At 43.7% G+C, this 14,772-nt stretch overlaps 1 protein-coding gene across 1 annotated transcript in view; it reads left to right on the forward strand.

Moving 5' to 3' along the window:
- The window catches only part of LOC146862053 (fructose-1,6-bisphosphatase 1-like), a 52,468-nt gene that overhangs the window by 23,485 nt on the left and 14,211 nt on the right, over positions 1-14,772 (forward strand). The window contains exons 2-5 of the mRNA XM_085641245.1: positions 3,208-3,370; positions 7,952-8,044; positions 12,098-12,238; positions 12,980-13,117. Of these exons, the coding sequence (XP_085497371.1) occupies positions 3,208-3,370; positions 7,952-8,044; positions 12,098-12,238; positions 12,980-13,117 (535 nt within the window). The remainder of the gene's footprint in view (positions 1-3,207; positions 3,371-7,951; positions 8,045-12,097; positions 12,239-12,979; positions 13,118-14,772) is intronic.

Genomic DNA, 14,772 nt, shown 5'->3' on the forward strand with positions numbered 1-14,772 from the left:
GTCAGGATAAATGATTCTACTCAAGAAACCCAAGGCGGACCCCAAGGACCTCAAGAACTTGTGACCCATCTCCCTGCTCCCGTTCCCGGCGAAGGTCATCGAGAAGGCCGTCAACAAACAACTGACGAGTTTCCTGGTGGAGAACAGCATCCTAGACCCTTCCCAATCTGGGTTCCGCAGTAACCACAGCACCGAAACTGCCCTTGTTGCCGCCACCGATGACATCAGGACCAACGGAGAAACCGCGGCCCTCATCCTCCTGGACCTGTCAGCCGCCTTCGACACGACCTGCCACCGCACACTACGAACACGCCTCTACGATGCCGGAATCCAAGAGAAGGCCCTGGACTGGTCCACCTCCTTCCTCTCCAGCAGAACACAGAGCGTCCGCCTCCCCCCCCCCCCCCCTTCTGCTCCGAAGCCACCGAGATGATCTGCGGCATACCCCAGGGCTCAGCCCAACGCTGTTTAACATCTACATGGCACTGCTCACCCACGTCACCTGACTGCACAACCTCAACATCATCTCCTATGCTGATGACACCCAACTGATCCTCTCCCTCACCAAGGACCCCCACACCGCCAAAACCAACCTCCACGAAGGAATGAAGGCCGTCGCCGACTGGATGAAGAACAGCCGACTGAAGCTGAACTCGGACTAGACGAAGGTCCTCCTCCTCGGATCCAACCCCTCGGCCTGGGATGACTCCTGGTGGCCGACTAGAAACAGCCCCAACACCCACCGACCACGCATGCAACCTAGGGGTCATCCTCGACTCCACCCTCTCCATGACGAAGCAGGTCAACGCTGTCTCTTCCTCCTGCTTCAACACCCTCTGCATGCTCCTCAGGATCTACAAGTGGATTGATCCCCACTGGACTATGGAAATGCCCTCTACGCAGGAGCCTCGGCCAAACTCCTGAAACGGCTCCAACGCATCCAGAACGCCTCCGCACGCCTGATCCTCAACATCCCTCGCCGCAGCCACATCACACCCCACCTGAGAGACCTGCACTGGCTCCCTGTCAACAAGAAGATAACCTTCAAGCTCCTCACCACGCACACACGTCACTCCACAACACCGGACCAGTGTACCTCAACAGACGGCTCAGCTTCTACACCCCCACCCGCCCGCTCAGCAGACCGCGCCCTCGCCACTGTCCCCGCATCTGAAGAGTGACCGCCGGCAGCAAATCATTTTCCCACCTCGCCACCAAGAGGTGGAACACCCTCCCCATCCGCCTACGTCAGACACAAGACCTACTGACCTTCAGAAGACTCCTCAAGACCTGGCTCTTCGGACAGTAGCAGCATTCCCCCCCCCCCCTTAGCTTCGAGACCCTCGCGGGTATGCAGTGCGCTTTACAAATACTATGAGTGATTGATTTGCTTTCAAAATAAAATATTCACGAAAAAATGCTAGCAAAAAAAATTTACTTAACGAATGTAAAATGTTAGGTACCATTTTTTTGCAGCATCATTTATAAAATGTGTTGATGCATGCTAGTATTTCCCAAAAATATTCCTAACGGAAAATTGGTTCAACCAGTTTCAACAAGATTATGGGAAACAAAAATAAACCAGCATTGGCAAAGTCAGTGGGTCTGAAATTGATGGTCAGCCTTTTGGTTTTGTCAATGTGTTTCTTGTTTTGGCGTGATTTTTGTAAAACCTTATTGGCGTGGGAGCGTGGGAGCTGCCGGGCTCTCGCCATTATGCCAAGCATTGGCAAAAGGCAAAAAAAAAAAATGTTTGGCCTCAAAAAGCACACATTGCCACATTAGTTCCTGGAACTGAACAAAACTACTATTTTGTGTGCCAATATGCTCCTTGTGAAAGAGCAGAATACTGTTATTCGTTGTGAAGCCAGCCAATCGATGGAGATATAGAGAATTTTAATAAACTCAAAAGGTCTTGGTATACGCCAGACCTAATTAGGGGCCCACTTATTAAAGAAATCTCGAAAGTGCACCCATGGTATATATCCTTGCACTGTGCAGATTTACATCTTTCATACATTCACAAGAATTTACAGTAGTAGGTCAATAAATCATAGTCTTAGAAAATATTTGTGAACTGTATTTTAGCACAAGCAAACATGTATGTGTAGATTTGCTTATGCGTTTCTACGTTCACTTTCCTTCTATCCACTCTTTTCCCAACCCTCGGGGATGTGTTGTAGTCGCGTTGTAGGCACACAGAGCAGTAAGAGCAGAGAAATGACCTCTTTCTAAAAGTGGCATTTCTATAATAGTAATGTTCAATCCAACTTTACCAGTAAAGACGATTTATCATTACCATTCCAAAGATATAAAACCATGACCAGGCTACTCTTTTCTAATCAGGAATTACAACTCGAGTGTATTAAGGAATTCCCAATGTTAACCTATAAAAGGAGTATTCCTCACAGTAGTGAAAAATGACTTTGGGTGTTTGTCACTACCAGGACATGCAAAACTTAAAAGTAAATGTCCTACCTTTTTACTTATACAGCACCCTGTCCTATTGGCTAACTAGGGCCTACCTTATGGGTGACTCGTCTAATAAAAGGGGAGTTTAAGGCTTGACAAAGTGTTTTAAATGACAAGTTGAAGTGGCAGTAAACTGCACTCACAGTTCCTGCAGTGGGAGGCCTGAAACTGGGTTGAAAGGCAGCACAATCGGAGCTGTAGGCCCACTAGTAGCTTTTAATTTACAGACCCTAGGTATATGTTGTACCACTTTACAAGGGACTTGCATGTAAATTAAATATGCCAATTGTGTATACATCAATTTTACCATGTTTAGGGGAGAAGCGCTTTGAGTTTAGCACTGGTCAGCAGTGGTAAAGTGCTCAGAGTCCTAAGGCCAACAAAAAAAATCCGCAAAAAGAGGAAGTAAGCAGGTAAAATGTTTGGGGAAACCATCCTAAGGATGACTGGTTTAGCAAACGCTGAGGACTTTACTGATTGGATGTGTAGGACTCCAGTGTCAGAACTATAGGGCTTTGTGGGACAACTCTGATGTTTTTTCTGATTACATTTTTTTATGTTGAGTTTTTGTGGGAAAGCGTAGGCATTCGCTTATTAGTTATGCGAGGCAGAGTGGGTAGTTTATTGAGCTTGTGTAGGGAATCTGCAAGAATGTGTACAATTGTTGATTATTCAATATATTTACCATTCCAAAACCCTGTCTTTATTCATTAATAGACCTTGTTTGCCTTTTAGGTATGGAATTGCTGGCTCTACAAATGTGACGGGAGACCAGGTAAAGAAGCTGGACGTTCTCTCCAATGACATGGTCATTAACACACTGAAGGCGTCCTATAGCGCCTGCGTTCTTGTGTCAGAAGAGGACACACACGCCATCATAGTGGAAGCTGAGAGGAGGGTTAGTAATCTACATGTTTTTTGTTGTTGTTTTTTTTGTTGTCTATCAATTCTCTTCGTATTTTTAGGTTTTCTTAATTGTCTAAAGTTGAAGCTCCGTTGTGTACTGTACCGACACTTTCAGTGGGCTTTGTTCAGCCCTTTGCTCAACATTGGTTGGCCATCTTGGCAGTCTCATTTGCTTGCTTATTGATGTTCTTCCTTCCTCTTCTTCTCTTTGGGTTTCCTTTCGATTGCATAGCTTGAATCCTTTCACTGATATTATTAAGGGAACTATTCTTTTGTCTTTCTTGCAGCACTCCATGGGATGCACATGTGTTATTGCTTTCTCCCGCCTATGTTGCTTGCCCACTCAAATTATTGTTCCACGTAGTCTGTGTTCTTCTCTCCTACCCAAACAGTCCCCCCCCCCTTTGCTTCCCTCACACCTTCCTATCCAGCTTTTTAAAATGTATTCTATTAATGGCTCTCCATTGCTCCCCACCCTGCTGCTCCCCTGCTGTTTCCGGTCTTGCTCTCAGGCCCACCATCTCCTGCATTTCTGTCCCCCCCCTCCCCCCTCCCAACCTGGTCTTTCCTTGCCCTTTCCCCATTGGGATTTTTTTTTGTGGAGGGCCTAGCAGCTGTAGTTTGCTACCGGGCTGCAGCTTTATCTTTGAACTTTCGTGTATACTTTTTAAAAAATTACCTCTCGCACCAAAATTACCCAAGACTGGCGTCACCCATCTTAGAATGGGAAGTTAAAAATTAAAAAAAAATTAAAAACATCTTTGGCGCATCATAAGGTGGCTTTGCCCAAGGATGGTGGTTCATGCGTTTTGTATTTTTAATCCGGGTTTGGCTATGTATTTATTTATTTGTCTATGCTGTTCTGCATTGCCAAACAATTGTCTTTCTTTTTGCCATTGCTGAACAGCCTGGGCAAAAGCCACATGTTCAGGTATCGCCATTAAAACGCAAGACCGATTGGCTTTGCCAATTTGTGTTGGCTGTGCGCTCGGTGCACTGCTTTGTCATTGTTAGTTCTAGCTTCATATTTTTTTTTTTAAGCCTAGTAAAGGACGAGGAGGTTTGGTGCTGATAGCGAAAGGTTCGAAACTGTTGCCTTCGTTTGTTAGCATTATGCAAGACAAGTACTGTGCTTTGCTGAAGGTTTCTATGCCTTTCATAATCATCCTGAACTGAATGGGCTTGCTCAGGAATGTAATTATTTAAAGTTTTATTATCACGCTTTCCTGAAGTTGGTGTCCATTCCTTTATTCTTGGGGTCCATGAGATGTCAAAGGTACTGTTTTCTGGACAATAACTAAATAATAATGGCAGCTTGAACCCTCGAAAAATGTAAGTTGTCTTTTTATTTAAAAAAATGTTTAAGCCACCTCTGTTTGTGACTTATTTTAGGGGGAAAAGATGAGTCGCTCTGTTTTTAATCTTCTATTTATTGGTCCTTCTGCCTTTTTGTTGTACATCCATGATTGCAAGTTCTCGTTCCATCTGACATGCTTCTTGGCCACCCAGTCCCTTGGATTCTACAGTGTTTGTAACATTTATACTGAGCTTAACTCTTCTCTTTCTTCCCAGTCAATTTTTGAAAAATGGGTTTTGAGCTTTGGGCCTCTAGTGGATGCAACTGTTTTGGCATTCTACTTCTAAGAAAAAGCATAAAAGCAAAAACGTAATTAAGCACCAACAAGAATGGAGATCGTGACAAGAATTAAAATAAAATACCCGCTTCTAGAGATAACAGTCGGAACACATAGAAACAAGGTGCTGCAAGAAGGCAGTGAATGGAAGTCAACAATGAAACGGAGCCCCTTGTAGTTTATGGGAGGTTTCACTGTGGTCTTCCATTTTGTAGAGGTCTCTTAAGTAGACTTATCTGGCCTTTCCTATAACGGGTCCCAAGAATTGCCACGTCCCAGCAGATAATACTGTACCAGCTCATGTGGCCCTGGAAGCTACTGTCCTTTTTGCGTGGCTGTCACAATAGAGTCAGGCCGGCATAGTTTGTGATAGGAATGTTCTTTAATCTGCTCAGTTGGGTTTGAGTTTCGGTCAGTGAAAGATGTGTGCCTTCTTCAGGTATTTACTGGTCAGAGACGTGCATTTCCGAAAATCTTTCTACAAAAGTAAAGAGAAATGATGGGTAGATCCTGGTCCCTATGCTTTCCTTCCAAGCCATCTAGGATGAGCTATGGGGAGGAGTGGTTACCCTCCGCACCTACAGTCGCTCAAAGGGGCTGAACTGAACGGAGAAGCTCCATATTGGCAAAGAAGACTTGACACCGGAAGCCGTTCCTGGATGAGTCCCCTGCAGCACTTTACTTTTGAGACCTCGTTTACGCATTACAAGCTTGTGTCCAACAGCTTTGCACGGGAAGCAGTGTTGGCTGAAACATCTGGATTGGCCGGGTGTATCACGCATGACATTGATCCACTTGGCAGCTATGCTTTGCGTGCTACTCTGGAGGCGTGTGACACATGCCCCAGGAGGTTCTTTCCATGTGGTCGAGGTCCTGCTGGCCCTTAGTGGTCATTTCATTAACACGTTGCAAATATTGCTGATTATTCCCTGAGCCACACCGAACCCTGCAGTGCAGATTTACCTAAGGAGGCTTTTATGGGAACCAAGAGACCTCTTGTCGGTCTGAAAAATGTGTTCTGGTAAATGTCAAGAAAAACAGACCAGCAGCATCTATTCTTCATGATTCCAAAATATCATGTATTTACTTCTCTGTGCTAATTCGTATGCACATGTTTAACTGTATTGTAGCAGCTATTCCAACTTTCAGATAGTTAGAATCTTTATAAAGAGGGTATCCTACAGTATGTGATCTATCTAAAGTACAGATAAATCCACCTGTCTCATGTTGAGTGTAAGTAGATGACCCGTTGGTTTTCCCTGGCATTTGTAGTTCTGTATTTGTAATCTGGAAAAGCAAATCTGCAAGCATAATAATTCCACATTTGTAACGCGCAAATTTATCACCCGTTAAGGGCCATTGGGGAGATTGCAAGCTATTGCCCAGAGGCACATGATGCGGAGCTGAGCTGCCGCCGGTGCCGGGGATCGAGCCGTGAGCGCCGCGCCCTGGAGCAGTGGCGTAGCTAGGCCTTATGCTGCCCATGGTGGCCTCTGCATTTGTTGCCCGTGGTGGCTGAATGTAAGAGCGGGGTGGAGGTGCTGGCGATTCCTGCGGGCGCCGCCCCACGTTGGCTGCAGGTAAGAGTGGGGGAAGAGTGTGGGGGAGGCTGCCCCCCTAAAACTCATGCCGCCGGGGGCGAACTGCCCCCCATGCTACGCCAATGCTCTGGAGTCCGTCGCTCTGGCCACCTCGCTACACCTTTCCCTCCCCAAGTATGAGGATAGACAGAAAAAAGAGGAAAAGTCGACACTGACATGGGGCAATCCAAGATGGCATTTTATGTGAATGAATGGCTTGTGTGTGAAACACGGTTTAGACATTGGTGTAGATGATGGTGCCTTTTAAAGTCATTGTTTGGACCTGGACATTAACAGCATACCTTAAATTCAGAAAATGAACCTGCTTCTATGAAGTTAATGGTGAAATTGATATAAATGGCGCGCTGATACTGTATCTACTATGCAATAAAGAGACCGCATGAACTTTTGGAATAAGTTTGCCGAGGCCGGTACTAACAACTTTGTGAGACGCATGCATTCGAAGATCGCTGCCGTGGATTTTGTGCACATCCATAGCAGCCATGTTTTTAATGCATTTTCTAATATCTTTCAAAATACTGTACACGTCTGCAATGGCCATCTCCGATACCAAAAATCTTTGGCAAAGCCAATATGTTTCACCGCTTTAACAGTGCTTGTTATATGGTGGGCTGCACCATGTAAAGAAATTGTGATTTGTTGATGCTGTTCCCTATCTCAAACACTTATTTTACGTACAGTTCAACTTTTCATCCTTAACTATATTATTGGTGGTTCACATGAGGTACAAAAATGTTTTTTACTTTCTACAACTTTTTTGTATGGTCTAATAATCATATCTAGTCCTAGCCAGATTGCTGTCTCAAATGGCAGCATCTTTGAATCCCTTAATAATCCAGGCATGCATTCTGAATGGCGATCTGTTGTTGCTCTCTGGGAGAAATTGTTTTATCTTTGAGATGATCCTCATTATTTGTTTCACAAATAGACAACAAATTGATTCATTTTTGCTTAATAATTAATTCCTTTTAAGGACTGACGATAATGACGAATAACCAATTCTAATATTACTTTAGGATAAATAAACTTGTTGCAATAAACAGTCTTGCTGTTTTTCACCTGTCATACACACTGCATATTTCATAAATCTTCTAATATCCTCTTTTAGTCTAGAGTCAGCACAGGTTTGTGCCCGACCAAAAATTTTATCACAATGATTTAGGCTTCAAAAAGGCATCTTAAAATAGGGCAGATTTTTGTTGTAAACACAAATTCAATTGCTTTGAAATAACTTTCCTTTCATAATTGATTCTTTAAATCGGGGAAGGGTCAGGCTTGAAAAGTCATCTAAGTGTTTGACAATGTGCACTTACTATCTCCATGCTTTTGATTCTCCAGGGTAAATATGTGGTGTGCTTTGATCCTCTCGACGGCTCGTCAAACATCGACTGCCTCGCATCCATTGGATCTATTTTTGCCATTTATAAAAAGGTAAACGTATCCATGACACTACAAGAACATGTGTGGTTGGGTAGAAAAATAAAATTAATAAAAACATGGGTATAGAAATGCTGAAACTTAACAACCTAAGAGGATTCTGAAAACTAGAGACTTGGTGGAATACAGGGTGGTTTGGCTAGCATAGATCCCACTACTTTTTCTTACCCAGAATGTTGCGCAAATGTCAAACTGTGGGTGAAATCGTAAAACTTCCCCACAGGAAAGTTCTGGAATATGTTAACCAGTGGCCTAGTATTCCCACGGTTCTACAGGTAAAATGGTAACCCACTTGTGTAGTCGGGGTGATTGCCCGCAACAGAAAGTATAAAAAATGGACTAGTAAACTTACAAGATTTTTCCTTACATCGATCAATGGAATGGAGGTAGTTGCAGTATTTGCAGACATTTCGAAAAATTGGACACTGAGAAATCCACAGGTGTGTGTTTTGTGTGGATACAATTATGTTTTCTTACTCTGAATGCTCTGCAAACATTAAATCCATACCTAAAACTAAATTTCCTTACTATGAGGGGTAGCTGTAATATTACAACCTGAGTGGGCTGGTATCAAGGTAGCTCTACCATGTCTGAGCATTTCTGAAACCTAGGGACCCAGAGGAATCCAGGGTGGTGGTAAGGCTTGAGTAGATCCCAGCACGAATCCTTACCAAGAATGCCCTGCAATCATCATAACTATGCCTAGAAACCCACATTTCCTTGGATTTGCCAACGGGCTGGCTGCAGTGTATGGGTCTTGGGTTGACAGACACCCCGTGAAACCTACCAACCCATGCATTTCTGTAAACTAGGGACCCAGGCAAATCTAGGGTCATATGGTTTGTAAGGATCCCACCACTATTTCTGACACTGAATGCTCTGCGAACGTCAAAGCATGGGTGAAAAATCTCAATTGTCTCACGTTTATACGACTGAAATCGCCAGAACTTGCAGCCAACAGCAGAATTCCCCCATCTTCCATTCCCAAACTTCTAGCAATGAAAACAGAATCCCTAGATTGGGGGTTTAAATAACAAAGGGACTGGTCAAAGCAGTGACCATGTTAAGCCACTGTAATGCTGTAATCTTCAGGTAAGTGCCCGCTCTGATCTGTTACTGTGATGTGTGACAGGCTTGATCTCGCAGGGATACTTTCAGGGTTGGGTTGGCAGCCCCTACAGCCATTAAAAAAGTGTTCTCATAATCCAGAGCAACACAAAAGTGATCTCTCAGTGCCCTGGTTCAGTATCAGCTGGATGGTGTTTCATAGACTGCCAGTGTAGTAAACAACAGTATATTGAATTTAATTTGTCCCCCAAACTGGAGACCTTGTAACTACTGCAGGGCCACTGAAATTATATGGCAGGGGAGGACCAAATTGTGCAGCAGTGCTGACTACATTATGCAGCATAATGTGGCACTTTTTTTCTTTAGTATTTCATTTTTTATATTTTTTTACACATCGTAATTCTGTCTGGGCAAATATTTCACCTCGTTTTTTGTTTAAATTTCTTTATTGGGAGTTTTACATTTCATGGTACATAGTTACACATCATTATTAACACATGTTGACAGGAGAGTGCAGGCAGTTGAATGATATCATTGTATCACGGAACAACCATCCCATCTTCTATTTTACATCACATGTAAGGAACAGCAACATGAAATGTATTTACCCTTCAGGTGGACTATTACGTGCAATGGTAGGTTGCCTGGTACCTGCATACATGGGTTTCCCCGAGGAGTGGGTTGGTGTTCAGTCCCCAGCTCTATCCCCGCAAACCTTCTTATATAGTGTCCATGATTGTGTTCCCAATACTGATATGCTGACTACATGGGTGTCGGGGGTGGGGGGGGGAATAGTTGACCTCGTTAGTATGTGGTTAACAACATAATACAGAAATAAACAGCTGAAAGAGTACCAACTAACCTTTGCAAAGGGCCTTCCACTGCACACAAACACATTTTGCAGCATTTTTAGTCAGTTTTGATCCGTTTGACCTAGAAACAAAGTATATTTTGTTAAAATCTGCAGATTATGCAGCAGACGAATTATGTGACAAATGTGGCAAATTCATAACTATGCACACAAAAAAAGAAAAGCAGCGGATGCAGAATCCCATAATTCCAGTGGCCCTAGGCCATATATACATTCTTGGAGAAAGGTGACTGCTCAGGAAGTCGAAAGGTAATTGAGGTGCAGCTAGATTACAAGATGTCACAGCTAAGGTCACCAATCATGAGGTCTGTGGCCAGCCACCCTTAAATAATGGGATTTGCCTAGTCTTGTTTTTTTTCTCAGACTCGTGGGGTAAGTGTGGGAAGCCATTAGAAAATGTGTATATTGACCCATCCTTATGGTTTGAAGTCCTTTGACCTCATATGGCCCATCAAATACCCAGTACATGATGGACTTGACCTGCATTCACTTGCCACCATCCTCTGTGTCCAGTGGCCATAGCTTTTGGCTGCACCAAGTGCCCACGATTAATGTTGTAAACCCAGACCTTGACTTTTCCAAATGGGTTCTAGGTTCAGGATGTGGTCTGCACCCAGTCAAATGGACCCCCCCCTCAATTTCATGCAACTGGCCATGATGCGTGCGTATTCTCCCACTCCAATACCCTTTGGACATAATCCTTGGAAAACATTTTACTGCGTTCTTGTTTATCAACCATATTTTACTAAAATTTCATTGAAAATACCTACATCCTTTTTTAGCCATATGCACACAAGTCCAAAGAATAAACTTACATGCTCACAGTTTGCTTCTAACGTTGTCCCTTTATGAAAATATGCAGAAGACACTTTCCAAAAACAATCTAAAAAAATATTTTTGCCATCTGCATAGTACTTGCTGGTATAGTGCCGAGTTAGGATTTTAGGACAGGACCACACTAATGGCGTTACCCCTTCTGTTTCTATGGGTGGTTGCGAACCCTCGTATCTGAACCGAATATAACCAATTATTCTGTTGCAAAGAAAGGGATATTATCCCACCTCTGAAAATCCCCCAGCTCTCTGGGGTTAGATGTAGCCTTCACAGCCCTAGAAACGTTGTGTCCACATTGATGTTAGCAGATTCCCCCTTAGTGTGAGAACATCGTGGAGCATTGTAAAATTGCAGTTCAAGCAAAATCATTTATTCCGAAAATCGACTTTATGCAGATAAATACATTTTTAATTTGTGAATTACAGAAAAACCACTGAAATAAGGTCAGAAAAGAAACTTAGATCTGTGTGTGTGCTAGATTTGACCCAGTCTTATAAAATCAGATACACAGTCTTGGTCTGCACCACTGTGTACGCTTACTGGGTGTGTCCGGCGCAGACTGAAACCATGCCCCGAAATACAAAAAACAATGGCCCTTGCACCTTTACAGGAAAGAGCAAAGCATTGGTAAAGAGCCACAGCTCAGTCTGCCGCTCTGTTTTGCATTGCCAGTGTACCTGGCCTGCCTTTAAGGGGGGCTGTCTGAGTGTTTCCTAGCTCTCTCACAGAAGGCGTCCTAGAGGGATGCGCTGGATGTCTACCATTCTAGGTGCAGCATAGTTAGTTTCCTCCTGAGATCCTCTTTGCCCATGAGGTTGTGTCAGTAATATGGCAAGCACTCAATCATTCACTCTTTTTCATGGGGCCAGACTCCTGTGCTATGCAGATGAGGGAACGCTCCCAATAGGCTGTGTGCGAACAAAAGGTGCGAACTGGGTATTACAATAGTCGTGCAAGCCTCCCTGGGTGGGATTACTTAAAATAATGTGGTTTGAAGAAGGAGGTTACTTTTTATGTGCGCCTTTGGTGAACTGCTTTACATTCATCCAGCAATTTCCACCCCCCAAAAATTAACTAGTTAATTTATAAATATGACCGTTGGTTTGAGACTTCTTTTCATATTGAAATTCACCATTTCGATTGGTCACCACCGTTGGCGAATTGCTATGGTTATGGATTGTAATTATAGTACACTTATAAATGAAGTATCATAGAGGAATATTCCACTTGTGTGTCTCCAGGTGATAGTGTGTTTTTTCTTATTTTTTTTTCAGGTTTCTGATGATGAGCCTAGTGAGAAGGATGCTTTGCAGCCTGGACGTAATATTGTGGCAGCCGGCTATGCCCTTTACGGAAGCGCCACAATGGTGGTATTGGCCACAGAATTTGGAGTCAATGGGTTCATGCTAGATCCGGTAGGAGGCTTTCGAGAACTATTTAATATTAGTAAGTCCTGCTAAGGGTATCTGCTTTGTAGGGGAGTACACTCGTATAGTATCACACAGATGACCGGAGCACCCACAATAATGGGATGTTGAGCAGGAACGAGTCCTTATACCACTCATAGTCCTTAAAAGGCTCCCCATTTTAGTGGTAGCTATCTGTCACTCTTGACAAACCTAAACGTATCCTTGAGTGTTCTTGCATTTATCCGTACTCTGGCATGTACACATTATTCAAAATAATACCATGAACAATACACTGCCCTCCTACACAGGTTTGGTTGAGAAGTCATTTAAGCGGGGGGAGGGGGGGTGTCCCCAAAATAAATGATGATTAAGCTGTTGAAATGATCTACACGCTCACTCACTCAGAAAAAGTTAATTGTTGGAAATTCTGAATTCCTCTAGTTGAGAAGGAATGTCAGATGACCGACTGTAAGGTGTAGAATTCAATATCTTGAGTGAGATGTCATTGGCGAGTAAGTACTAATGTCAGTATTTTTCAATTAACTCAGTGTTGTAGATGTGATTACTCAGTGATAAGTTCTTACCTAGGAGAAGGTCTAAGGGGTTTCATATCGGGCCCAAATCTTACCCTAAAAATACAAGGTTGCTTTATTTACAGAAAATCTTCTAAATCTCACCAACTTTATTTACAGGAAATCACGGTGTCACCTTTATTAAATACTGTTATTTTCTTTATATTTCTTTTAGGCAATAGGAGAATTTATTCTAGTAGACAAGAACATGAAAATAAAAAAGAAAGGCAACATCTACAGTCTTAATGAAGGTTATGCCAAGTTCTTTGATCCTGCCGTCACAGAATATGTAAACAAAAAGAAATTCCCAGAGGTATGTGTTCTTGTTCAATTTAGCTCGATCATGTGTTTGCTGTCTACAATATACCTGGAATGAATTTCTGATTTCACTAACTGGTTTGTAAGCAGTGTAGGTGTATACGTTAAGATGGTTATCCAACAAATCGGTGGCGGCTCCTCTGCTATGGCGAAGGAGTGTCACCCCCACCCGCCAGCAGCAAAAAGAAAAAACAATAAACTCTTGTTTATAATCGTTTTATTTTGGCTGTTTGAGCCCAGGCTTGGGGGCGGGACCAGAGATGACAGGCTGGTGGAGGAGTGTTTTGCACCGTCATCAGTGCGTATGACGGTCTGGTGGCTGTCTCAAGACGGCCAAACCATCATGCGCACTAAAGCTTTCTACAACCCCAGCTGTGTTGCTGGGTTGGAGAGAGCAGGCACAGGGTCCCAGTCTACCTGGGAGTGCAAATCCACGGCGCTCAGGCCAATCCTGATGCTGCTTTCATGCAGCGTCGGAATTGGTCGCAGGGGATTCTGGGAGCCTGTGGCTGCAGTGCACGGAGCCAGATCGGGGCGTGGATGCAGGGAAGTTTTATTTATTTATTTATTTATTTATTTATTATTTTGTTGTCCGTCCCCGGTGCTCCCCTCCCCCGGCCACTTTGCCTAAATACCGGCCACTTCTGCAACAAAGGTCTATTATGGCTGGAGAAATTCCACTGTGAAGTTGAGTCTCTTTTAGATTAATGTTATGCATTTTTATTTTAAATAGAAATGGAATATAAAATATTACTGTGCCCCCTGTGAATCAATTTTGCCCATCTCTGTGATGATCTTAAAAGTACAAAGTGTTTCTAATGTTGCTTCATTTCACTATAATAGTTAGTTGGACTTTTTATGTGGCTTTATGCATGAGAAATTAGGATTCCTTGAAAGTGTTTTTAGGTCTCGCCTGACCCAGCGCTTGCGCTGGTCTGGCCAGACCTTAAGTAAGAAGGGCTTCAAAAAATGCTACCGCCGGCTACAGCATGTGCGAGGGCACGCGCTTGAGCAGAGGCACCATATGGCGTGATTACTGCTGCGCGTGCACCATTCGCGCACATGCACTGCAAGCTGTGGCCGGCGGTAGCATTCAGCAATGGCTACGGCTTGTTTTCTTTCACTTTCGCTTTCGCTCGCGCAAACTCCCTCCCCCTCCCTCACCACACAGCTCGTCCTCCCCTCTGCCCCTGTAGACGTATGCCCACTAGTTGTCAGTACCTCTACTCTGCCCACGTTGGTGACAGTACCCCCACACCCTGCCCCTGTAGACGTCTGCCCACCTTGGTGTCAGTACCTCCAGCCTGTCCCTGTAAAACTCTGTCCACGTTGCTGTTTGCTCGTGAATGCTTTCCCCTACCCCCAGCTGGCTTCTTTGATTAAGCACGTGTGAATGCTTTCCCCTACCCCCTTCCTTTTCCGACTCCATTCTCGTTCAATCTTCTACCTTGGAAAGTGTCATGTTTGTGTAAATTAAACGTATTTTGCTTTCATCTCTCCACAAAAATGCTTAACCAAAAAGTAATTTAGCCGATTTACAGTGCATGTATATTTAAATAGCGTGCGCATTATGATGTCAATCAACACCCCCAAATCGCTTGCTTTTATTTCTATTTAAAGCAAATAGCTCATTTCACTTTGAAATGCTTC

This window comes from Triturus cristatus, chromosome 2_2 (assembly GCF_964204655.1).
Source record: "Triturus cristatus chromosome 2_2, aTriCri1.1, whole genome shotgun sequence".
In the NCBI taxonomy this organism is placed as follows: domain Eukaryota; kingdom Metazoa; phylum Chordata; class Amphibia; order Caudata; family Salamandridae; genus Triturus; species Triturus cristatus.